This window comes from Clytia hemisphaerica, unplaced genomic scaffold (assembly GCF_902728285.1).
Source record: "Clytia hemisphaerica strain Z4C2 unplaced genomic scaffold, Clytia hemisphaerica genome assembly, whole genome shotgun sequence".
Lineage (NCBI taxonomy): Eukaryota > Metazoa > Cnidaria > Hydrozoa > Leptothecata > Clytiidae > Clytia > Clytia hemisphaerica.
This window is the reverse complement of record NW_027103281.1, coordinates 39,678-67,557: the sequence shown is the minus strand read 5'-3', so window position 1 is coordinate 67,557 and position 27,880 is coordinate 39,678. Positions and strand designations below refer to the sequence as shown.

The 27,880-nt window shown below is 36.3% G+C and overlaps 1 protein-coding gene across 1 annotated transcript; it reads left to right on the top strand.

Moving 5' to 3' along the window:
• Positions 1-86: 86 nt before the first annotated feature.
• On the top strand, positions 87-27,536 carry LOC136802760 (serine/threonine-protein kinase WNK4-like). Its single transcript, XM_067059523.1, has 14 exons — positions 87-352; positions 12,813-13,295; positions 13,459-13,646; positions 14,218-14,438; positions 14,845-15,002; positions 18,403-18,491; positions 18,712-18,925; positions 20,372-20,788; positions 21,090-21,152; positions 21,425-21,769; positions 23,011-23,229; positions 23,743-24,765; positions 25,188-25,420; positions 25,892-27,536. The coding sequence occupies exons 1-14, from the start codon at positions 260-262 to the stop codon at positions 27,075-27,077; spliced, it is 4,932 nt and encodes a 1,643-aa protein (XP_066915624.1). The 5' UTR covers positions 87-259; the 3' UTR covers positions 27,078-27,536.
• The last annotated feature ends 344 nt before the right edge of the window (positions 27,537-27,880 follow it).

The following is a 27,880-nucleotide window of genomic DNA, read 5'->3' as shown; positions in this document are numbered from 1 at the left end:
GTTTGTGATGACCTTGATGAAATTCTATAGAATAGCATACCAAGAATATCACTGTGGTGAATTGTATTTATAGTCTTTATATTTTTAGCAAATTGTGATCAACTTATTATTATATTGATAAAAGAAGATCTGAAAATATTTACAAATCACAAAGAAGGACCATGCATAGGAGTGTGTTGGTTTGATTCTTCGATGAAATGTGCACGTCTGATCAGTAAAATTACATCTAAAATTTGGTCTGTAAAATACACATACTGCAATGAGAGTAGACGATTTGAAAGGAAAGCTGAATATTGCGACAGGAAATCAAACGATATCAAACGTCAAAACCAACCCAGAAGTCGATAGGAAGGTAATTTTTTCTTTGCTCCGTATAACAAATCACAAAAAGAAAATCCTCTACTCAGTTCAGCTGTACCACTTTTTGATTTTACTGTCGGACGTAAAACAATCGTGAGCGCTATCAGAATTATCAAAAAAGAGCTAAGGGACTTGATATATGTTTGCCGTATAGCAAAGGTGGCCCAACGTTGTTAGAATCAAACTCAGGTCCAGTCCCTAAGCTCCATTTTTTATTTTGACGGCGCTCACTCACAAGAAAGGAAAAGAAAGTTCTCGCCTCCATCAGTAAAATCAGGAAAGTAATACAGGTTGCTCTGGGTGCAAAGTTTGGCTTTAACTGGGGTGCTATCTCCCTTACCTCAAGCACACTCTTTATCTCCTCAGTTCACCAAAATGAAACTTTTTCTCTCCAAACTCGAACCCAGTCCCTTAGTTCGCTATTTTGTGATTCTGGATAGTGCTCGCGAAAGGTATCACGTCCATCAGTGAAATTAAAAAGTGATACAAGTGGCTCTGGGTACGACATTGCTTTTTCTTAAACGCTTTTTTTTATAAGCAAGTGTGTGCAACCTTGGTCAGGCTCGTGTATGCTTAAGTTCTCAAAGCATCTAGGCATAGCTTATGCTTATTATATGCTTATGAATCATGGTTATAAGCTTATAATTCACCCCGAGCCAAGTTTTAGTGAAATTTTGTAAAAATTTGTTCAGATTAAGGAGCAGTGGTAGCCATGGAATTTCTTTTTTTTACTTGACCACTTCCAAACCTTTTTGAAGAGAAAAAGATTGACCGTGATTGATTGATTGATTGATCGTGAAAAATATTTCAGGCTGGCGTATATGCTCAGGCTATGCTTAGGAAATCTGCAAATCTGAGCCTTCATATGCTTATAAGCGTTATGCTTATAAAAAAACATGTAGAGCTGTAAACAATTTATTCATTAGTGAGAACGCATTCACAGTATAAAGAGTGTACTGTCTGTAGGGCTCATACAGTCAAAGCAAAAAGGAATCGCAATGCGCACCTATGGACGGAATCAATCTCCCATTCACCCTTTTTCCCACAAAGGTCTGAATAGCTATTACTCTGTACCAGAGTGTATCTCACGTTTATCGTTTCGTAGTACTCTACGGTAGTGAATAAGCCGTAGATACTGGGTTTGTGTACAAATAGAATAACCATGTACGGCTAATACTTTATTAGAACTGGCTTTCACTATTCTTTTAATTTTCTAGTTTCTTCAGATTTTTATAGACATATCGTAAAAGTGTGTAGTAAATGAGTCACGAATTGGAAATTTTTCTCGAATATAGATAACTCTAAACCCGGCGCTAAACCATAAAACTAATAGAAGAATTTTTATTAGTGGTTTTTGTCTGTGTGAGTATTCTATATTCCGTCTTCCCCCTTCTTTTGGCTTTTAGATCTCGCTTAACTTTATTACAAAAAAACACGATTATCTTGTCTGAGTCTTATATCGCTCTAATAAATTTTATCTTCCCGAAATTTTCTTTTCCTGTGTTTGAATGTGTTCTGTTCTCAATAAATTAATTTTTTTCTAAAATCCATCTAAAATGGCTTGTCCTCAGCATTTTTTGTGCACGACACGTCTCTTTTTATAAGAACACTCTAAGAATTCTAAAGCCTTAGGATGCTCTTAACTTTTAGTCTGAAGTCTAAAAATGTTCTTAACATGTTCATTCTTATTTCACCATTTTCCTAAAAAATCGTTCTCAACTTGTTCTTAAAATTTGACCATCGAAGTTTAAGGGCTCTGACCATAGTGAATTTTTCATAATTGCCGTGTTTAAAATGTGTTTTCTGACTGATGTAACCAACAAAACTATGGCATGTTATACATTTTCTGTTAGACAAACTATTCCTGAATCTGAAAATTCAAAAATTGCAATGAAAAAATTTGATGAAGAAGAAAATGAAGACTTTTGCGAGGAAGAGTATTTCAACTTTGAAAAGCTTAGTTTCGGCGAAGAAAAAACATTTTGAAAAAATTTTGGCAGTAGATGGTGTATCTTTTACCGAACAATAAAAATTTTTGCGGAAAATTTTTGTAAATGATTCTTTGTCTCGAAATCTTCAAAATAGTGGTTTTTCATCAATTTTTCATCTGGATTTTGCTTAAAAAAACAGTCATAACTTTTGACACATCTTTTTAGAAAAATTTTCCGCAAAATTTAAAATAGTTCAATTCTTTGCGGAAAGTGTAAAGAAATTTTGAAACAAAAATGTTAATTACCCATTAAAACTTAGCACTTTTTATAAATAAGGTTCTGCAACATATTATTAACGTCTTTTTAAAGTTCATAACGTCATTTCTAAAAAATAACTTTTATGTTCAAATACTAAAATCAATTTTCCGACTATGGTCAGAGCCCTTAATGTTTTTATAAAAAAATATGTAAGCTTTTTTTCCGTTGAAGTCTTACCTTTCACATCCAGTTTATCAATACGACATTGGTCTGCAGCAGACCTCTACACGAAGCCGCATGGAGCACGAAAGGTTGGCACAAATCCGGAGAAAAGGGAATAAAAATTGTCTTATTGCAAAAAAGCTAAATCAAAAATGGTACTGTCAAAATACAAGAAAACCAGCAGCGAAATCACCCTTCTTTATCAGAATACGCTATATAACTCATTCGCCCTGCACTAAAAACTCTTTTTCGCTATATAAAAGAGGCCCCCCCCAGCGGACCTCCAATTCACGCAATCACGCAATTTTTTTTCAAAATTCACGCATTCACGCAAATTTTTCTCGACTTTCACGCAATAACACGATTTTTCAGAAAATCGGAAGATTTTCGGCAAAAATCGGGGAAACATTGGAAAATCAGGAAAACTGCACATAATTGGTGGGGAAAAGGGAAAATTCACGTATTCAAGCACAAAATAGCCCAGATTCACGCATTCACGCAATCAAAAAGTGGATTTTCACGTTCACGCATGTTTTTTCAATTCACGCATTCACGCAATTTTTTTTCAATTTTCACGCATTCACGCAACCAAAAATGCCCATTCACGCATTCACGCAAACCGCTGGGGGGGCCCCATAAAAGTGCACACGGCAAAAATTACCTGTGGGCGTACGAGGTGGTGGTACAGGCTAGGGCGTTCGGCGTGGTCCCCTTTTTCTTCAAGTCGTACATCAATCATGGAGAAGGAGAGTGAATTTTGGAATTGTGCTCCTTCTTTGCGCTTATTTCGGTTATGCGCCATCTTTCATAAATTAACATTTCGCATAATTAACGATATCAGCAGCCATGAAAGTCTGCTGTTGTTCATAAGAGAAAGTAAAGTGTAAGATGTAGGAAGATGTGATGATGATTGTGGATATTAAAATGAGATGAAATGACAAGATACCTGATCAGGTAGAAAGAAAATTCTGAGTGTCTGATTTATATTTTTTGTATTGTTTCTGAGCAAGCTTTAATTAAAGAACACCAATTTAACAAAGTAAATCAAGCCTTTCTCAAATATGGTACACAAATGACTTTGTAGGGTTCATTAAATCCTGACAATGCGGATCTATTTTCCCCTTCTTATCTCTCGATCTCCTTTTCTATTTTCTAGTTTCTGAGACTTAGTTTCTCATTTCTGACTGAGTTTTCATACCTGTCAATCATTTGTTCATCAATTTCGACCAGTCTAATTTTCGCACCGAGTGGGATTCGAACCACCACCAAAGAAAGACCTTCGGATCCGGAAGCCAGCGCTCTATCCCTTGAGCCATCGCCGCACAGCAAAATCACGCAATTCATAACATTTTATACCAAACTGGCAAAATACGGGGGTAATGTTATTATAATATGGGTAAAAGTACCCCTTTTTTAACCTGACTGAAATTCGAGCCGTTACTAGCAACCCTGCGGGGCCCAAGGCGCCGAGTATGCACCCGGCACAGTGACAAGCCGTTACTAGAAACCCTGGCCCTACATCGAAGACGCCAAAAAATAAAAATTTAAAGTTTCCGCATTGTCAGGATTTAACCGCTCCAGACTTTGTTTATACAAGAAATGTTATGATATTATATACTTCTAATCCAATGATACAGTAATATCAGTCTTTACCTTTAGAAACAGTAGTGAGAGAAATCATCCAGGTAGATAATAATGTGCAGATGTAATTAATCGAACCGCCAAGCGAACGTTATTTTTAATCTAAACTTTGTTGAACTTAAATTGAACTTTGTTGTCCAATTAGTGGTCAACTATGTTCGGTTGTCGAAGTTTAATCGAATACTCACAAATTCTTTAAAATATAAAGTTTGATTAATAAGTTTGATTAAGGGGTCACTCACATATCGATTCTTCCCACGACTAACGTCAAATTGACGCTAATTTGAAAACCCTCCCACCCCCACCTCTTAACGTCAAAGTTCAAAAATTATCAAAAATCAATGAAAATTTTCTCCTTCACTTTAATCATTGTTTCGTCAGCCATCTTTAATTTCGCTACGGCTTGCTCAGGCAGTTTACATTAAAAAAGTATAAAATGGAGATAATTTCTAAACTTTTTTCAGAAAGTTGCCAGAATTAATTATCTCCATAATCATTATCAACAGAAAAAAGACCGACCGTCGGCGAAATTCAAGGGCCGTGCGGACCGTCTGAACAAAAGGATCTCGAGACCTAAACATCAGGCCGTTTGTTTTGGTTAAAATTTCTGTAAAATAGCAAAGCGAACAAATATTTAGGTATATAAAAGGAGGAAAAGAAATATAGAAAGTAACATTTGTCACGGAATAAACGTATTAAAAAAATTTCTGGTGAAATTTCTTAGCGTCAAAGACTCTAACCCACCCACCCCTTCGCGTCAATTTGACGTTAGTCGTGGGAAGAATCGATATGTGAGTGACCCCTAAAGAAATCAAACTTTTTTTAAAAAGAGACCTTAATAGTTCGATTAGTTAGATTACATAAATCAAACCATGCTAGCGGGTACAAAAAAAGATCGAATAGGCTACTATTTTCAGGCCGTTCTTGGCGGTCTTACCTCCCTCCTCGCTTGCGCGGAGTGGATAGCAGAATTAAAAGATCAACTTACATACTGTAAGGGGCGACGTCCATAAGTCGCCACGCGTAACGGGAAAAGACCGTTACTTTCAAAACATACCTACCCACCTCCTTAACGGTCTTCATGATTTGACCAAAATTTTACCGAAGCTTTCATTCCCGCTAAAATCAAAACAAACGGCCCGCTACAAAGGTTGCCATTTTCGGAGGTTTACAACGGACAAAATCCATTACAATTTTTAAACGGCCTTTGTTTTTAAAACTATCAAGGCAAGAATGTTATACTCTGAAACCACCCCTAAATAGACCTTTTTTCAAAGAGGCCACCCTGTTGAATAATTATGTAGTCCAGCAGAAAAAACAATGATAAAACCATGCATAATTATTACAATATGCATGGTACAGTAATTATGCATGGCTCTATCATTGTTGTTATGGCTGGACTACATAATTATTCAACAGGACGTCCTCTTTGAAAAAAGGTCTATTGCTCAGGGAAAGGATTTTGGATAGCGTGCTACAGGAAAAAGCAGAGAAGTGAGCGCTACAATAAGCGATCTTTGATTTTTTCTTTGGAATTTATAGTGGAGTTTCATTTTGGTCATCAATGCCACAGCTAACTCTCAACATTCCAATATACCTACCCACTAGCGGTCTTTTCCCGTTACGTGTGGCGACTTTGAATATAGATGTCGCCCCTAAGTTGGTCTAATATCGACATCTCTCGTCTAATTCAGACACTCTGTTCAATTTCAGCTGATAAAAAGGGTGTCGGAATTTATTAGAGGAGAGATGTCGACATTAGACGTCCAATTAATTTCAACAAAGTTCGATTAGTTTTGTTAATGAAACTTTTCAATTAATTACGTCTGGTATATAGCTAGCACACAAAAATTCTATGAGTATTGGACATAAATTATAAATTAATTATTATATCATATTTTTTGGTGATTAAAAGAGAAACAGAAAAAAAATTTGGTTTGAATTTTTAAAAAGTCAGCTTTTTTTGTTTTCTCCATCTATCTGGTGCACAGGGAGGGAGCAGTCACATTTTTTAACCACCTGAAGTGGATAAATTTTGGCAGGATTAATTTTGGCAAATTTTGGTAAAAATAACCAGATTTATTTTAAGTCCTCCCAAAAAAATTTAAAATTGATTGTTTCCCAAGTATTTTAAATCCCTGGCAAATTTAAGATAATCTCAGGATAGAATTTCTATGGATAATCGTTAAAAATTAAACTGGAAAAAGAATTTCTGGCAGTGTGGACAGGGCAAAATTTTCCCCTCAAATTTTGAAACCCAAACTTATTTTATTTGAAAGCCCTTACCTTTGTGAGAAAATTGAAATAATTTTTCGAAAGCACAAAAAATAAAATCGCAGAACACCATTTGTTATCACCTTGACAGTTTCTGAGAAAATCATAAAACAAAACCCCAATCAATCGAACTTTTCGTACTAATCAAACTCCATTCCATCGTTAATGATTAAAGTTCAATTTTAAAAATTAATCATAACCTAATCGAAGAATTACAATTTTTGAAGTAATAGAAGTTCGATTAGTTTGGTCAGTAAAAAGTTAGATTAGTTGATGATATTTTAAATCCTCATATTTTCCTTCACTTGCAAAAACTTTATCGTGGCACGCGATCGCCATTTCGGCAGTGTTCCCGGACTTAAGGTTTATTGTACCCGGATATTTGTCCATCCCGAATAAAGTTGGTAGCCCCTCTGTTGCGATTTCGCCTGTGGCAGCGTGGCAGAATACTACGCCTCAACAAACCGCCTCTGGCATTAAAGGATATAGGAAAATTGTGTTAATCTGTTATCCGAAGTAATTTCCTGATTTACTTTCCAAGAAATTTGGCTTTGAAAAGAAGTTAATATTCGGTGGCAGAGCAATAGAACTTGTCAAACAAAATTGGGTTATCGAACTGATCGAACCACAACCCATTGATCGAACTTAATCAAATACAATTTTTTTTTAAATCTTAGAGATCAATTATTATTTTTAACTGAATTTTAATCGTTGGATGGAGTTCAATTAGTTTGATTGTTCGATTGGTTTGACAAGTTCCATTGATCGGGTCTGGCGTAACAGTAGCTAGATTTCACGTGAGGGCTCTTTTTTAAATTTTGGCAAGAATGAAAAAGAGAAGGTTACTTTCATAAGTTCAGACTAATAAAATTTATCAGCTTTAAATCCAAGACCATCCAAAGCAGTAATATCAATAACACAAAATGTGTGTTCCATGAAAATAATAATGATTTTTCACTTCTTGATTAAAAAGACTTACAAAATATTGTAAGGCACTTTCTCGAATTAGTATATGTAATCACATGATAACGAGTGCAATTCGAGGATAATTGTACGAGTGATTTTTTTGTTATTAATTTTCCGAGTCCGAAAGGACGAGGAAAATTCGAAACAAAACAATCACGAGTGCAATTTTCGAATTGTACGAGTTATTATGTGATTACGAGCTAATCGCACTACTTTTTCCCCGTTAGGAAAAGTAAATTCCACTAAAAGTCATATTTTTGTCTTCTCTCTATGTTATTCTTTTATTGTTGTTTATAGATTTTCTTTCTCTCAAAATGAATCTCGAATGCAATTAAAACGTTCGATGATAAAAAATGTAAGTCAATTTTGTAAACATTGGCGCAGCATCGAAGAGTGTGATTAACGATTAATTGCTCTCTTTGAAAGAGTGCCAAATAAGAAAAAATAACTCATCGTGCGATTATACTGAAAATTTCAATTTTCAGAAATTTTTGGAAATGCTTTCTTTTCAGGGTCCAAATAAGGTCCAGGGGTTAGAAAAATTTGAAATTAACCAGCAGGATGTTTATTGGGCACCTGAGAGTAACAACGTGAGTATGGCAATTATTCCATCCATTCTCATTTCATCCTATCTAAAAATCAAAACAAAACTTGCAAAATCCATTAAAAAGCGATGTACATGTATAATCAAATGATTTCATGTTTTAACGATCATATTTTAGTGAAATATATTTTAAAGTGTTTGCTGTAAGATACAGAAAGATTGCCATTTTGAAGTTATCTAGCTTCTGATAAATTCCCACCTAATGACATGCTCAATTGAAAATGGGAATGATAGACTTTACGATATAGATATAGAATAGATATAGATAAGGGAAGAATCTATATGATTACATCAAAAATATTTCTGGGGAGCGTTTTTCAGAAATCATCCGCCCAAAATTTGTGTGCGTTTCGTGCGTCAAATCATCTACATGATCATAGAATGCACCCCCCCCCCCCGAGCTTAGGGGGGCTAAACCATTTTTGCTTGATTGGGGGCTGTATTTTTCAAAAAATACTGGGGGCTAGCTTGCTAGGGGGGCTGAGTGCTGTGTAATAGAACAGGAGGCAGAGCTGATAGGTTGAAGATATTTTGAATTATGTTAAAAATCTATGCTGTGGGGAAAGTTGTATCCCTCTTGAAAAATTTTTTTGCCTGCGACGCAATAAATTTATCGAGAATTTGCTTGCAAAATTTCTTTGATATTTTGCTTTGTAAAGGTGGGGGCTATGTTTCTAGAAGTTAGCGGGGGCTATTTTCCTTAGTCCCCCCTGAAAAATGCTGGGGGCTGAACCCCGCTGCACACTATGATGATCAATTCATTGATCATGTTTGATTTTATTTGTGGAAAGTTCTGGAACTATTTCATAAGGTCAATGAGCCTCAAAATACCAAAAAAGTAAGAACAAGCCTCATTATTAAAGACTTAGCAGAATTTAGGTTTTTATAAAAGGAAAAGAAAAGAGTGTACATAATTTATTTGTTTAGCAACATGAGAGATTTTCAATGCCTGATTTCAACTTGCTTATAATTCTAGGGTTAGATGTTGTAAGAAGAGTGATCGAATTAGATGATCGACTTAACAAAAGTGTGCTTCTCAAGAGATATACAATGATGACAAGACCTTTTCTAGCATGATATCATTTCAACTTCAGAAAATTAGTTGTATATAGGAAATTCACTAATCTTGATGATAATCGACTTATAGTACACACTAAATTTTTATCTTATATACCTGTTTTTATTAAAATGTCCACATGTCAATTCTAAAAGTACTACACACACAATCATTATTTTGTCAATATTGATGTCGGCCATTCTGAATATAAACAAAAGATTAAAAAGGGAACCCTAACAACAAAAGTTTATTTGTGTTGTGAATGCTGAGATCTCCAAATTAACAATGCCAATCTATGCTCACCTGTTCTGAATTTGATTTTAATAGCAAAAGATATCATTGTCGAATCATATTCAAATCAATTCACATGAAGGGGAAGTGGCTACCCATTTTAACTCAAATAATCAGCTGCTTGGTCCATCACTTCACAACATAATAACTTTATTTATGATATGCATTACTGCGATGTCTTCAACATGACACATTAAACATAGCAGCTGATTAGTGTAAACTTAGTCAATGGGTCACTTGTGTATTAAATCAGCTGTTAAATCATGATGCAATGTTAAATTTGTATTTCGTCTAATTTGATTCTTTTATGCTTAAAAGTGCCAAAGAATCTGAAATGTCATATTAGCTTGATGCTTATGCATGAACATACTAACTTAGGGTTTAGACACTTCAAAATTATAAAGATAAAATGAAGCACATAGAAATTAATCTGAAATCAGGTTGTCATTTGGATTTTTTCACTTCAGACAAAAAATATGGGGTTTCATAGTGGGTACCCCCCCCCCCTTGGTTTGAGAATTTTACAGAATTTAAAAGAAAGGGGGCTTGTGATTTCAGTAATTTCTGCCATCAGATTGATTCTTCATTGGAATATAGTTAGAGATTGTAAGAGTTTGTGCGTAAAAGGTCGAAAAAAAGGGGGGTTGAATAAAAAAGGGGGTCAAGGAATTTTCATTTTTAAGAGAGGGGTTGAGGAATTTTCATTTTTTAAAAGGGGGTCGAGGAATTTTCATTTTTAAGAGGTGGTTGACCTAAAAGAGGGGGTGCCATTTTTAAGAGGGGGCTTGATAGCCCTCTGCCCACTATGGGTTTTCACTTGAAATGTTACATTTTAGCAAGGTCAAGGATTTCATTTCTGTAGTTTATGGATAGAAGAGCTCAGAACCAAATTATTTAGATTTACCTTGAATACTTCTAGATTATACTAAAAGATTCTGGTTCCTTTAAACTTATTTTGTAGACTGACATTTTGGCCCTCTGGAACATGGACTTCATGACATAAATTTGATTGTTTTCTTGAATGGAACAGTTTCAAAAATGGGGTGTTGTGTCTGATATTTTTTCTTTTTTAACTTTGGTCTTTCATACAAGTAGTCCCCTATTCGTTGACCAACCCCCCCCCCTACTCTATTGGGGTGTAATGGGATTTTCCACTTTTAAGACATCATGCACCACTCATTCACAGTCCTGGCAATTGGCGTCGGCATACGGCAAATGCCGAGGCAAAAGCTTGACGTAAATTGGATTATAGTGTGTCAGATTTTTCAAAAGACTTTTACTAAAAATGATAATTGCGGAAACAATCGAAGAACTGCAATGTAACAGTGTAACGTCCCCCGACCTCCCTTTAAATCCTATTCTGCCGAGGCAAACAGCAAATTTAGCCATTTGCCTCGGCAAAAAAATGCTGAGGCAAAAAAAATTGAATTGCCAGGGCTGCATTCACCAAAATAATGGATATTCTTTTTTGAAAGAGGTGCTTTTTGCGTGCTTCTGAAGATTGCGTTCAAGCGGTAAGGAAGAAAATCTATAGGATTGTAACCCAGTCCATGACAAAACTAGAAGTTCAGAAAGATGGATTCCCTTTCTGTGATTTCAGGACATCTCTACCCAGGCGCAGCAACTATGCTGGACCTATATAATTCATAATATACTTTATAATCCAACAAAGTAAATTTAAATTATACACATTCAAAGTCAAAGGGTTATTTTTGAGAATTTTTAAAATTGATCATGATATGAAAACCATGGTTTTGGGGGGAATGAACAGGACAGTAAACTGAGGATGTTTAAACTTTCAGTCCGTGGCCAATGGCCCCAAAATGTTTCACTTTTTTTCAAATTGTCTGTGGCCAACCTGGGCCAACTTATTGATATGTTTCTCACTCAATTGAGGGTGCTGATTCAGGATTTAGATTCACAGATTTTGCATGATTTGAGTTTGTTTTTTTGCAAATATGATTGTGTGAATGGGTAGGAATGGGTGTTTTGTATCAAAAAATAAAGGAAAAAGGGGAATTTCTTCAAATTCTGAAAAGATTTATGCCAAGTTTTAAAGACCTTGAAAATTATCATAAAGTTGGCAAGCAGTGAGGTCAACGAAAAAAAACAATTCGTAAGACACATCTTTTGTTGTTGCCTCTCACAGATTTCACAAAAGTGAAAGAAGGAAAATTTTTGTTTTATTCTTGATCATGCATCTATATCGAAAAAGGAAAATTAAAAATATTTGATATTTTGCTTTTTTCTTAACTTTTTGCAAACTCCTTATCAATTATAATTCAACTAACTGACATGTGCTACGAGCAAAATGATCAGAGCCCTGTTGTATTATGGTATAAAATATTCTATTTTACTTCAACAATAATAACCATTGATCCAAAATGATAGTGAATTTGGAATATAATTCAAAACTTTAATTGTCTGGCAAAGTCATGTATTATAGTATGGGTCAATTAAAAATAAAGAATTTTATTTCTTTAAAAGTTTAGTTAGTATACCGGTATACCTGGGTATACTGTAATCTAGCACCTTTCAAAATAGGGCATTAGCTTCAATTTGTGCGCACTTGCTGGGGAATTTTTTTTAGTGTTTTTGATGAAAAATAGATAAAGATTGTAAAAAAGACAATGAAGTACTTTTAGTTCGCTCTAATAGCTAAATTTTGCATACAAGAAGGATATATTAACCTAATTAGAGGACACAAAATTTTTGAAAGAAACATAAAGAAGAAATGTCTACACATTTATTACGATTACTATTTCACACACAACATAGCCTAGTTACTTTTATTTACAGGAATGTTTTCTGCGCAAAAATAAAATGCAAACATAAATTAATGGGATTAAGGCTGAAAACCATTTTAGTAAAGTATTAAGTTTCCTTTTTTTTTATTTTGGCGATTTATGAAATTTTCTTCCATGGAAGGGTTAACAGTTTGTTTAGATTTAGGTAATTTTGAAAAAAAAACAGAAGTGCTAGCAGGGAATTTACGATCCTTATGCTTGAGACAAACAAGATACGAGTTTGGATTTTTTATTGTTTGAAGTTTTTGAAGGAAAAAAAATCATCTTTAAAATGGCAATGAAATTTTTTGGGTCGGCAGGCTTCGAGGTAGGGTCGGTCGGGTGACGGCAAACCAACAATTTTTTAAGTTCAGCCTTATTTATTGAAATTTTTATGCTTTTAACTTTCATGTTCCTTTTAGTTACGTATAAGTATCAGCAAAAATGATGAAGTAGTACACATAACAACTTTGGGTGATTTCAGCAAGAGCTGCGTCTCACATGTCGCCAAGGCATTGTTATTACTCTCAACCAACAAAATGGCTATGACTGAAATGGAAAAGGAGCACAACAGCATGCAGAACGGTCACATTCCCACCATTCCTAAAGTCGTCACCGAAATTGAAAAATTAAATGCAAGAAATCACTTGAGGAATACTGAGATTGTGGACGACAATGACAATGATGAGCCGTTGTTATGTTCTGAAAAACAGCTGGAGAGTGGGAAAAAGATCTTGCAGGATAATGAAGACATTGATGATGAACTACAGGAGAAAGCAATTTCAGCTAGCCGAGATGGTAGATTTTTAAAATTTGACGAAGAAGTTGGTAGAGGTGCATTTAAGACAGTATACAAAGGACTTGATACTGAAACTGGTGTGGCGGTTGCTTGGTGTGAACTACAAGTAATTATTATTTTTCAATAGTTAATTGTTTTGAAGAATAGATTGTTTTTCCTGGTTGATGTAAACAGTTTGAAAATACTATTGCTACTTGTTTGTTTTTTGGTTATTTTAAAAATGTTTTCCTTTTGTGGTTTCTATTTTCTCTTTTTTTTACCAAATACAGGATCGCAAACTAAGTCGATCAGAAAGAGCGCGTTTTAAAGAAGAAGCCGATTTATTGAAAACGTTACAACATCCCAATATTGTCAAATTTCACGATTACTGGGAAATTACAAGTTCATTGAAAAATGGAACCAAAGAACGTAAATTGATTCTGGTGACTGAATTGATGACCTCAGGAACCTTGAAAACGTAAGCATCAAATTATTTTTGCTTTTTGGGGAAGACATCATTCGAACGTCTCGTCCATGTTCCTAAAAGCTCTCTGCATGGGCAGTTTAAAAGTGAGAATATGAAAAAATCACATATTGAATGAACAAAAATTAAGATTTCATTTCTTTGTTGGAATTCACAATGATAAAAGTGTTTTTGAATTATTGATGGAGTTCTGAATGAATAATTTACTGTCTGTTGGAGTTCTCCATTGACTTCTTACTCACATGATAATAATGTAGATTGAAAAGATTCCCCTTTCAGTTACAATTATTTTGTTGGTTTTTTGAATCTCTCGTTTTAGTTGATTGTTTATTGAAATAATGAATAATATTTATCTTTCCCATCCAGTACATTAGTCTACGACTCTCAATGAAAGTCACATTCCCCTCCCCTGCCTTGTCTGGTGAAATTGAAAGTGAAAGTGTGTTTCACTGATTGATAACTTATTAGCTCCAGTTTTATTTCAGTGTGCTAAAATGATACATAACCTAGCTCCTGTTTTTACTTTAAACTTTACCCAAAATAAATTATCCTTTTGATTTTCCAGATACATCAAACGGTTTACTGTGGTGAAGGAGAAAATCTTAATCAATTGGTGTCGACAAATCTTGAAAGGCCTCAACTTCCTACACACAAGAGTACCTGCAATCATACATCGTGATTTAAAATGCGACAATATTTTCATCACTGGTACAACTGGCCTACTGAAACTTGGAGACCTGGGTCTAGCCACCTTCAAAAAGGCTTCATTTGTCAAGAGTGTTATAGGTATGTATGCTTCAGATTTTTTAAGCTTTCATAATTTTTAGCATTCTTGAGTATCTGTTTTAGCGTGTCAACCTAACATTGTTATGATTTCCGCTTCAGGTTTGCTGGATGCAGTTTAGAGGTTTGAAATATATTATTGCCTTTGATTTCATTCATTTTCGTTAACTTTTGTATTCACCCTAATTTCTTTTTTCAGGTTTTGAGTTACTGAAATCTCAAAATGCTCATTGTTTTTTTCTTAACCTTTCCATTTCAGCTTGCGTTGTTCTAAGTTGCAGGTTTACTTTGTTGCTGTATGATGGCGTGTAATAAATATAGGTTATGTCTTTTTACCACCATCAAAGGTATGTCACCATTTTAACATTTTCTTTTGGTGTTTGTTCAATCAAATTCACTCTCTCATTAGGAACACCTGAATTTATGGCTCCAGAGATGTATGAGGAGCGCTATGATGAATCTGTCGATGTCTATGCCTTCGGCATGTGTATGCTAGAGATGGCTTCTGGCGAATATCCTTATATGGAATGTCAAAACCCAGCACAAATTTATCGACGTGTCACAAGTGTAAGGGCTTCACATTTCTGCATTAAAAAGAGTGTATTATAGATCTTATCGGAGTTTTTGATTTTTCTAAAAAAGCGATGCATTGTGGGATTGTTTTGGGAGTATTACAATAGAATTCCCTCGAGGAATTCCTAAGAGATTTCTATTGTAATACTCCCGAAACAATCCCACAATGCATCACTTTTTTAGAAAAGTCAAAAACTCCGATAAGGTTTATTGCCCACAAACTGACAATTTTGCCCCTGAAAACCCTCAACCAAACTACATAGTATTTCTTGGCTGAGATGCCTTTTCTTTTCGTCTTGGCTTATGAATCGAATTTTTGGCACTTTTTTGGGCATTTTTCTCATGCCATTACTGCTCCAAGTTGAGTATTATGGTTTGTGTTATGCTTACAAACGGGAAAATTTTAACCCATAAACATTTGGAAAGTATAAAAAAACCCTACATCCTGCTTAAAACAGCAACAGAATTTCTTTTATTTACTTTCTCTTTCATATAATATCTTTTACAGTATTATTGAGCCTGTCAGCTTTTTTATAACTCTTTGATTATTTTTTTTGTGGGAATTTATAGTGGGCAGCTCGTAGGTGGGTTCCTGTAGTGAAAATCAACTATTTTTAGAGTATCATTTTTTTAGAAATTAACTATTCATCAGTTGAAAAAAGGCATTGAAAAAATCCCTTGAAAAGTAAAACTTAGGTCTTTGATTTTTAAAATCTTTGAGTGATTTTTCTTCTAAACTTCACAACACTATAGCTCTTCTTGTTCTTGTCAAAGTGTCAATATTTTTCAAGACATTTCAGTCTTTTAATGTAATCCGCTTCAATTTGATGATTATACATAGTGATGTGATGTGTATTAAAGGAAGTAGTCATGTGTTTTTATCATGCTTCTCAACGACTCGTTCCTGCTGGTTCTATACATCATTCAAAATCAAACTGCCTCTTGAATCAATAAGCTTATTCACTGTGATACATAAAAAATCAGATTTTTATGGCAATTCTTCATTCTATGACGTCTGAATGGAAATTTCATGAGTAGGAGGAAGTTAACCAACTTTTGATAAGAAACTTCTTATTTGCATTGCAAAATGTTTGAATTTCAAAATTCCAAATTCTGAAATATGATTTCTCTCTACAAACACTGTTTTATGATGTTTACATCAGAAAAAAAATTTTTGTATAATTTATGCGAATATTAAGATTAACTCTTGTAAACTGTACACCAAAATAAATTATGTTTTTCTGCAAGAGTCTGTCCAACGTTCAAAATATTAAAGAGGTCGGTCTGGCCGGTCAAACTTGTTTTTAAAACAAAAAGAAATTTTTTATGATAAGTGAGGGTGACAAAAAGTACACGCAAAAATGTAAATAAAAAAAATAAAGGAATGAGAGAAAAAAATCAGCAAGCATTTTTTACATTCCTTTAAAGTTTATTATCTTTTTCTCTTTGAGGTATAATCGAGTAAAATTGATACTTTTTTATTATGATTGATTGCAGGAAAAATGCTCTTTCATTACCTCAGTGTCATTTAGAGCTGTCAAACAAGCATATAATACTCTTTTCCATAAGAACATGAAAACAATGTGGCTAAGAAATATCTAAACATGAGAACAATTTAAGATCAGTGCTGGGCCTGGAATGTAAAAGTGAAAAAAGTGAAAATTGGACATGAAAACTATAATTTTCTAATATAAAAAAAATTGAGAATATGATGAGAAAAAAAATTAAGGTTGAAAGTGCCAAATAAATGAGAACAGAAAAATTCCAGAATTTTTTTTCTTTCGTTTTTTTTTCTCTTTGAATTTTGCACAACGATGCCAAGATAACTTGTCTCGTCAATTTGTTGTGTCATTCATGTGACTTTGCATTTTTCAAACGGCCCTGACATCATTTATCAGGCATGTTTTGCTGGTTGATCGAACTACATTATTTAAAGATCACTTAAATCACCTTAAAAAAATGAAATCATATTCGATACAATTCCCAAGTCCGTTTTTAAGGCTATTTTTAAAGTGCCTTCTTAAATGTTCGAACTCGAAAATCTCTATTTAGAATTACGAATATCAAAGTCGAGCTTTTTTAATTCATTAAAACTACCTTTGAAATAAAATCAATATTGCGGCCTCTTTTCAAAGTTGGCATTTTTTGTTGTTGTTCATGTTAGACATTTTTGAAACCCAGCCCACATTATTAACAGTGCGCTATTTCAACACTACACGCAATTACCTCCTGCAAGTTACATTCCTGAACCCCTAAAGCGAATCTGAATCTAGAGTCATTACATATGTTTACACGTTTTTTAATAAGAACAAACTATATAAGAACATAAGGCTTCGAATGCCAAAATGTTAAGAAGAAGTTAAGGACATTTAAGGCTTTAAGGACTCTAGAACAACGAATTTATAGGAAAATGGACAAAAATACTCAAAAAATGGCGAAAATAAGAACACGTTAAGAACATTTTTAGGTATAAAACTCAAAAAGTTAAGAACATCCCAAGGCTTCAAAAATTTTGTATGTTCTTATAAAAAAAATGTGTATCTTACAGACCGTTTATTTGTGTTTACATAATGCTTCCCACTTCCTAAAAGGCTCAGACATTCTAAACATCTTAGTTATTCCATTCATAATGCTACGATAATAGCCTTAATGATTAGTTAGTTAGTACTTGATATAGCTTTAAGCTTAGATCATACTTGACTTCTTAGTTACCTTTTATAAGGACCCTTAATTAAAGACCATATCAAAGTTTGTTTGTTTACATTATAAGATTTTTTTCTTGTTTTTGTTTTAACGAGTTCGCCATCTTTAATCACTATGGTTGCGTAATTTAACTTGTTTGTATTGATTGCAAAAGATAAAGGTTATAAGTTAAACCAACTTTTATAAACTTTCCTTAAGATCTATTATATGATGAAAGTTTGTTTTTGTGAAGTACCTACTCCTGCGTGATGCACGTTTCGTCTCTTATAAGAAAACAAAGGCCGAACTGTTCACAAAATCTTAAAGGTTTTATTTTTACAAGTGTTTCCGTTTCATATCAGACACATATTTCGTATTGGGACAGTGTCTTGCTATTGTTATATCATGCTGATATAAGCTAAAAAATGTTTTTCTTTCCCTCTTTCTGACCAATCCTGCTCCACATCCGTGTCAATCCAATGTAAAAAGCTTGTAAATTAGAATTGATGAGTAGGCAAACGATATTACTCTTATTTTAAAACAAAACCTTTAAGACATACGAAGCTAAATTTTACACCTTTTAGTCCAAAATTTCTAAAATATTTCTGGCTGCTTTACGATTCCTCTTCAACCTTAACCCTTTTTATGTCTCCTTTCCATGGGTATGGTGACGAAGCCAGTACCTTAATAGTTCATTGATTTTTTATTACAGGGCGTCCCTCCAGAATCCTTGAATAAAGTTCAATCAGAAGAGCTGAGAAAGTTGATCGTCGGCTGTACCAAGAAGGAAAAAAGCGAAAGGTAATTGGATAATAGATCTCTCTTGCTGACATGAAGCCCTTTCTGTCCTTTACGTTGTACTATTTCCTTCGCTGTGGTCGAAACACCATGTCTACAAACACAAACGCCCATTGAAAGTGAAATCATCATCAGCTATTCTCTTTTATATGCTGTAAGTGAAGAAAATTGAGTCTGGAACAGATACAAGAAACGTTTTTTATTGCCTCGACTATCTTTTCAGGTTAACCATCAAAGATCTGATTGAATCTGAATTTCTGCAAGCTGAGAAGCTTCGCGTTGAGTTGACCAAAGCTATCAGCGATATTGTGGACGAGAATCTATCCGTGTTGCCATTGAGGTTGAAAGGACAAAGGACTAATCACAGTCAAGATGAGGCCATCGAGTTTGATTACAAGATTGATGAAGACGTCCCTGAAACATTGGCCTCCGAAATGGTAAGCATGTCCTGTAATATTTAATTAAAGTTTCGACTTTAGCCGATCACTGCTTTCGCTTGAAACTAGCGAATATTTTGTTTTCCGTTTTCTGATTCGACTGTGAGGTCTTCTTTCGTATTATTCAACTCTAGGAACCAATCACATTTGGTAAGAATCAAGCTTTTTAAAAGTCTGAGGTTCATAGGTCTAGATTTGGGCAAAATCCTTGAAGGAGAGGAAATGACCTTAATGGAACATAACAAAGGGGACTTGGGTTTATTTATCAATTTTAAAGTTATCATGTCTGGATTATTGTTGTGTGGCTAAAAGTTAAGTCAATGCTTTTGACCTTGTTGATGCTGTGGACTTCATCATTTTGATGTGAAAGGCGAAATTTCTGAACTGCCTTTTTCTTTAGGCCTTTAAAGTTTTATTACTAGTACAACCTGTGACTCAGCTCAAGTTTTTACTGTTTTCCAAACATGTGAATTATATCCAGGTTGTGCGAAAACCACGATTTGTTTTGTTTTGTTTAAACATTCCTTTCATTTCTTGGCTATAGGTGAAAATGATGAGTCGCTGAATTATTTCACCATTTTTTCGGAAGTTTTTCCCCTCTTTTCCGAACTTATTATATTTCTTTAATAATGAGTAGAGGCGACAGACAGACTTTCATTCATGTTTTTATTTCACATTCCTCTTTCTTGGGTTTGTTTCTTTTATTCCCCGTCTTAACATGTCTGGCCTAGATTTCGCCGCTTTGTTTTATTTCCCTGTTTTGTTTGTTTTCGTCTAGTAAATTCTTTTCCTCTCAAACTTATATCTGATATTCCGATGGCGGATTGGCGGCCGCCCACGCCCACGCTAAAGGATGGCCCCGTTTCCCATCAGAGAAGAATGAAAGTCTGCCTTTGATATGCCGCATTCCCAGTCGGGCTTAACGGCCCATTTGCGTAAACATTAATTTATTTTTGGTTGGACCCGACAATCCGTGAAAACGAGGGCTGGGTTACCAGACCTCCTGCTCCAAAATCCTCAACGCGGTCTTGCAAAATTCGGTAATGTAAACCCTCCAGATGTCAAAATTCTCCAGACCTTCAGAGCTTTAGTGTGTCAGAAGAATATTCTGCATCTGGGTGTCAGACAACTATAACTTATGTTATCTTTGTTGGTATCCGTACTCGTCCCCGAAAAGAAATCGACTCTCTGTACCCAACTCTTTTTCGCTGAAAAATATTTATTACGGCTAGGATACATTCCGTGTATGAACATTTTATCGCAACTCTCGATTACATTCGATTCATAGAGTATATAGTATAAGCCAGGATCATGCTCAAACCTTCAAACTTCTAGTTTTACCTTGAAATATACAAGCGAAAAAAAATGGATGCTTTGTGTAAAGGCCCTTACGTGTATCTACTTAGATTACTTCGAAATTTAATAAAACGATACTTCTCATTGAAGGTCAAATCCAACCACATCCAAGAAGATGACATGAAAAATGTGGTCAAAGCCATCCGTAACGCTGTCTCCTCGTACAACCGCGAAAAAGAAAAGATACAACAGGCGGCCGAACGTAGATCGCGCGAAGACTCGAACGTCGGTGTGTCAGAATCGGAAGATAATGGCCAAGTACAACAACAGCAACAACCACCGGCTGTCTCTTCATCTCAATCAACAACCAGTGCGGTGTCAAGTTCCACCGATGTGGCGGCCGAGGTGACGCAAGGTGGCGGGAATACTAATAATGGCGGTGGTGGTGGTGGTGAAGTAAAAACGTTGACCGCGGAACTCGAACTAGAAACGCTCCAACAAAGCGAACCACAACCACCCGTCACAAATCAAACGGTCACTGATGTTGCTTCTAGAGAACGCACGCAGGTACGCTTCCTAAGATGTCTTGCTTTGAGGAACTTTGATGAAATACCTGAGACCAGATTGTGCTTGTTTTCTGCACACCAAGCTGAAGCTCTAAAGGGATGTGTGAAAACAAACAATCTGACGAATAAGCTATCTCGAATTTGCGAGGATCGCGCTTCGTCTAATAGGACTGAGAATTGCAACAAAGTTGCGTGATTGTGTTGAATAATAGGGCAAAATAATAGGGTTGAAATCAACATGTCATTGTCTGCAAACCTTATGGGAAAGGTCCTGATTAAGTTTCTCTTTTCTTTATTTCCAGTCAACAAGCGTTTCTAACACGGCTGCTGCTGCACCTGAAAAAGTTGAATCCAATCCTTCAACTGTAAGTTCCAAAAACCTTCATTATTTCTATACTTTTGTTACAGTCAATTCTCTCTAATTCGAACCTCTGTAATTCGAACTAAAATATTGTCCCCCTCAGCTGGAAAGTGGTTTACATTATCACATGTATTTCGAATCTTTTTTCTAAAACTGAGAAAACTTTTGGTCCCTTGAAGATCGAATTAAAGATTGTCAACGCTTTGTTTTTCAACTCAGTAGAACTCTTTATCTGGCCTGGCTTTTGTTTGCAATGCATTTAATACAATATTTTAGGAGCACGTTCCACAAGAAGGTCGACAATCTCCTGCAGAATCTCTACAAACCACAATCAATACAACAGAAAGCGTTACAGCAGAAACGACTTCCCAGCAATCCAACACCACAGCTGAAAGCGCCACACAACAGTCGCAGCAAGGGCGTACTTCACCGCCACTAGGGCAGAGTAGCCAGTCAAACAAGAAAGGAAAAACAAAAAAGGGGAAACTCCCTAAACTGTCGCTGCAGTGCGTTCGTGATGACACGGTGGCGGAGTGCTCCTTTGACACGCACACGGGTAACCGGATCACCTTCCAGTTCGGAATCAAAGAGGATTCGCCGGAAGATATTTCGCAAAAAATGGTAACACCTCTAGTTTTCCCTATTAACTTTTTATTTAAATATTTTACTTGCCTTAATAGTAGGGGGAATTTTGTTCGATTTTTTGGAATCGCTTGACTGTTTTGTTAGAAGCACTTGTTATACATTTTTGGAAAGCTAAGGGGTAGGGGAATCGAAATTAATATGTTTCCAATTTTTTTTCGGACACTTTGGTGTGATTTTCGGACAAATATGACGGTCTCAGGCAAAAATCATAGGGTTAAAAATTAATGAAAATTTTAGCTCGAGAACACAGAGACCTGTTGTATATTTTTGGAAAGCTCTCAAAAAAATAAGATTAGAGATATATTGCAAGTATAGGTGATTTCTGTACCTAACTCGAGATATTAACCCTTGAAAACCGTGTTTTTCAGCCAGAAACAGCTATTTTGTCCAGTTTTTGCGCTTTTTGAAGCTCAATATCTCGAATTAGGTACTGAAATCACCTATACTTGCAATATATCTCTAATCCTAATTTTTTGAGAGCTTTCCAAAAATATACAACAGGTCTCCGTTTTCTCGAGCTAAAATTTTCATTAATTTTTAACCCTATGATTTTTGCCTGAGACCGTCATATTTGTCCGAAAATCACACCAAAGTGTCCGAAAAAAAATTGGAAACATATTAATTTCGATTCCTCTACCCCTTAGCTTTCCAAAAATGTATAACAAGTGCTTCTAACAAAACAGTCGAGCGATTTTACAAAATGCCCTCTACTATAACCTGTTAAAAATTATGTCACCCTATTTGCTAGATTTTAAGGAAAATATATATACAGAAAAACAAATCAGTCTGAAGTGAAATGCGGGAGGGAAACCCTGCTTTTTTTGGGGTCTTCTCGAGATTTTATCGTGGTATTCTCGGTATTCTTCCCTCATTTTATTGCTCTTTTATGTATGCTCAATTATACTTATAAGCAATTCTTATAAACAATGCTTATAATGTTATCGAGTTCCATCTCCGCGAAATGGGCTTTTCCAGAAAGAATTTTTACCCCCACTGTTGAGAATATTGATTTTTCGAAGTATCGAACCCCCTGGGTATCCTCTCTTGTAAAGATGCTTACCCCTGGATATCATATTTTTTACTTGAAAAGACACTTTACCCCTGGATATCTGCTCCCTTGTAGATATCTAACCCCCTGGATATCCGATATCCTCAACAGGGGGCACGGACAATTTCTGGAAAAGCCCAATACAATAATGATCTCTGCCACTTTATAGATTGAGCATGAGCATTTGCGTGAGATCAACAAAGAGCTCTTCGTCAATCAGATGAATGAAATCATCGCTGCTGTGGAGCGTGGTGAAGTGGGGCCGTGTAATGAACCAAACAAAACGTCAGAAGATGACCCACAACAAGAGCACACCCACACCCATACACAAAAAGGCAACCTTTCAGTGGATAGCGGTGTACAAGCTTCCGGTGAAAGTGGAAACGAAGTAAGACATTCAAGGGTTTCTTGTTTTTTTTTGATTGTTTTTTTTTTCATTGTGTTCAATACTCTAAAGGCAAACAAAGTAAAAATGTGGTTCAAAGACAGACACACAGGTGCCCTTAAAATGGTTTTTCGCCTTTACAAAATATGGAGAGGTTTCTCCAGGAAAAATTAACAAAATTTAAAGAGTATCTGAGAATTTGTCGTGCTGATTCCGAGTCTTTTTAATAAAGAGATTTTAGATAAATTTAGTTCGAAACTGTAAAACACATCAAATTTTTTTCTCTATTAATATGCCTTATGGGGTTTCTACGAGATATTGAGCCTACCCATCTTAAACTACTAGATACGGTCTCTGTCGCATATCGTTTCAGTCAGAGTGATTTGTGAAATCAATTGAGGATTCAAAAATCCTTGGAAGAGTTTAATCAAATGTTCAATAGACGTCAAAAGCCTTGAAATTGGTGAATGAGATTCTACCTAAAACATGCTCTCAATATTTCTTTTATATTTTTAGCTTTCGGAGGACAGTACAGCGCAAGACAGTATCTCATCATTCAGTAGTCTCTCTGAAAGCGAATCATCCATCACTCGGTCTGAAGTCATCCAGTCCAAAGCTAGGCTACCAAACTTTGCTGATGATGTGGATATGCCCGATATTTCACCGAAAACATCCTCGACTGATGCTCCGACGGCGATCCCAGAAAATGACGTATCGCCGCACACTCCTCCTGTAGAACCGGGATCGCCCGTCAAACCGCCGAAGGGTGGCGTTGGAAGGTTCAACGTCCAGAAAGTCATCAATAGTGACATTCCAAAAGCAGTGGATACTGTGCCTTCGCTAACAGCCAGTCCGCGCGGTCGCTTCAGCGTACAAAAAGTGCAATCAGATGACCTCGCGACTCCAACAACATCGCCTCGCTCAGACACATACGCGAGTGTGGTTGCGTCGAGCCAGGAACCAGCAACTCTACAAAAAGACAGAAGTGCCACGTTGACTCCACAATCTTCTTTAGAGAAAAGTGACGCGTCAATAGTTGCCAAAGCTGACAGTAACGAGGACGTCGTCGCCAACAAAACCAAAACCTCTGATGCAGTATCCAGTAAACCGGTTGAACAAACCAAAAGCTCTCCTTCCAACTCTCCATCCTTATCACGTCATAATTCGCAGCTTGATCAAACTTCATTGCAAACTCAAGACAAATCAATTTCCAGAGTAAACAGCACTGTTATGGAGTTTGACCCTCTAGTTGAGGGCCAGGTACTATCGCCGTCGGCTGCCGACACACCTGCAGCCACCACGACCACGGTCGCCTCCTCCTCAACCGCCGCGGTCTCTCAATCACAAGAACCGCCAGCGACTCGTCCAGATTCGGCTTCAAACAGTTTCAACAATTCCAGATGCAACAGTCGCACTGGCTCACCCATAATGAACGTCACGCCATCGGGATCCTTGGAAAACATCAAACAGTACGCGATTGCACAGCCACCGATCACCGGCTCCACGAGCATCATGGCATCTTTGAAGCGGGACGAACCGGTATATAAACTTTTCCGTTCGTGTCTTTGACAACTTAAACTTGAACGGGAAACTTATTCTATCACTTTTCAGTTCTTTTAACTGTCACTAAGGAGAAATCGTATGTAACAGCTCCCGAAAACATGCTTCTGTTTGTTCCCCAAACACAACTCGACCATATTTTGGTTCTATTTTGGAATATTTTCGATCAATTTTATTTGGAATGATAACTCCAAAGTTAAACGGAGTTTTTATTAGGATCAATCGACTTGACTATTTTTATTGAAGGTTCTGTTTAATCATATTAATATTGATTGCCGGATTCCCATTTCTTTGAATCTTTGAAAAAAGATTTTTTCCAGAGGATGAATGTTTTACTTAAACTTACAGAAGGTTTGCGATAATTTAGAGTGGAATCACATTTTCATTCTCGACTTCTTTAGCTTCAATCACGGCCACCGGCACCTGCTCGATCATTATCGTCCTCCTTCACTCAACAACAACTTCAACAACAGATGCAACAAAACAAACAACAGCCACAACAACCTCAGCAACAAATGAACAATAAACAACCACAGCAACAACAACAACAACAAAGTGCTGCAGGACACGCTATTCCTGAACCTTTACTCCAAGCTGTCGTCTTTTCGGAGGATTATGCTAAAATCAAAAGCAAGTAAGTATCAGAACCTTTTTATGATTTCGCTCCTTGATCAACGCACAATGCCAGCATGCTGTCTTTCTGACCGTTATCCACTAGATACTGCAAAATAATCTTTACAATATATTCTTGTTATTCATGCGTACAAAGCACTGTGCTTTATATGAACCCTGGAGACAGTTTTTCAACCCTGTTAGGTTAAGTCCCAACACTACAAAGGCTTCTTTGCGGGTACCTTTTTCAAAAAAACTCCGATCAAAGATGGCAGATTCAGCTGAGTACAGGGCTCAAAAGGTCAATGACACAAAGGAAATTTGCCACCATTTTTTTACTGTGCGAAAAATCAAAACTTATGTTCAAAATTCTAAATTCAACGTTGTCTTTCTTATAAAAGCCAAAAACATCATGGGTACGAAAAATCATGGGTACGAAAAAGCACAAGACTTGTATCTGTTACAAAATGAATTTATGTCTTCCTTTTTTCAGACACCGACGTGAAATGACGGAACTCCAAAAGCGTCACAACGACGAATACGCTAAACTGATGTTAAAAGTTCGAACTCTACAACCTGAAAACACGACAGCTGTCCCTGACTCTTCCCGTGATACTGGTGAGGCCAGCATGCAGTCCAAACGGCGTGACGAAGCCGAGCACCAGGAACGTCGTACTATTTCGAGACACGGCTCTCAAGAACTATTGGACTACCAACCGAACGAATCTTCAAAGAAAGACAAAAAAGATAGTACCACGGAAAACTCACGTAAGATCGACTTAGAGGAAATGTACAAACAGCAACTAGACTTGATGGGCATCAAACAGGACAGTAAAGCTCCGAAACCTGACGTCAAACCGTCAAAGCCTAGTCTTAATGAACTGAAATTGAAAAAGCAAGCTGAGCAAATGAACACTAAGCAGAGCGGCGCCACCACCAACGATACTTCCACGGAGAGGATAGGTGGCGATCGAACGCCAACGCCACAGCGGAAAGTAAGCGTTCCAACGATGCCGCCGTCTCAAAACAACCAACAAAACGAAACCAATTTCTTTGACTCGTTAACAGGATTGAACCTCTCTCAACTTTTACATCAATACGAGGTCAAAGAGCGACGCAATAAATCCAAAACGGCACCCGTCCAATCGGCCGCATTGATGGCGGCAGTGGCCGAAGCGAGCCAAACAAACCAGCAACAACAGCATGTGACGATAGGACAGACGACTCACTACAACACGATCGGCGCTAGTGATTCTCACGTCACTTGGACGCACAACAATGGTCAGATATTGCAGACTCCATCCGAACAACATCCTCATGAGTCGCAACAACAGTTCTACCAAAACCTTTTTCAACAAAAACAACAGCAACAGCAAATGTTACAAACCCAACAGCTAACGACTACAGCATGCCCTCAACAAACTCACGAACAAGCTTTCCCACCTGGTGGTGCTGCCGGCCCAAATATGATGAGCTCTTCGTGGCCGAATTCTGGACAGTCCATGTTTACGAACCGGTCGCAAAGCTTGAATCACCTAGACAGTATCCCGACCCAACCGGGCGCTGTTAACGCCCAACAATACGCTACTCATCAGCAGGGTGGTAACACCGCCTCACAACACCCTCAGCATCAACCCAACCAACACAATAACACGCCCGTCAACCCAGGTAACTCCTGACGCTGAGCTTCAGTCGAACTTACGCTTAATCTCGAATAAAAAGCACTTCTGCCATTAGAAGTTAACAACTGAGTGACGCGATATGGTTTGACTTTACAAAACAATTGATCAGATCTTCTTCTTCAGTTTTTATTCTTGTTTTTTGGGTTTACTGTGAAAGAAAGAGAGTGAGCACACTTCTTTTGTAAGTTAAAAAAAGAAAGTGACGAGCAAAAAAACATTGATGGTGGTATATTAGAGAAATGTGTAATGATAAAAAAAAACTTTTTGTGATTTTAATGAAACGAGAAACTGTATGATAACAAACAAAATCTTCGCTGGCCGTTGACAATTTTTTTTTGGAAATTTTATCTTTCTTTACTTATTAATATTCTGTTTGGTGTAAGTGAGTGTGTTCGTCCGTGGATATGGTGTATGTGATGACGTCATGAATAATACACGCACCCACTCACCCGCCCCAAAAAACTAAAAATGAAAAAATGAAACTTTCTGCGTGTTTCAAAACTGAATTTTTTTCGTGACACGCAGACTGAATCACTAATTTTGATTGATTGTAATTAATTAGCTATATAATATTTTAAAAAGTATTTTTCCTTTTTACTCTTTTCAACTTTTAAGGCTATCTTAAACGAGAGTGTGTCGAGGGTCTATAAGATTCAGACGAGATGGAGATAAGATACTTAATAAAAATGACGTGCTCTTTAGAAAAAGTAACAAAACTGTCTTATTACTGGTTAACGACCAACCAAATCAAATAAGAGCTTATAAAAACTCCATCTCTTCCCATAAGCTTTGAGTTCTCA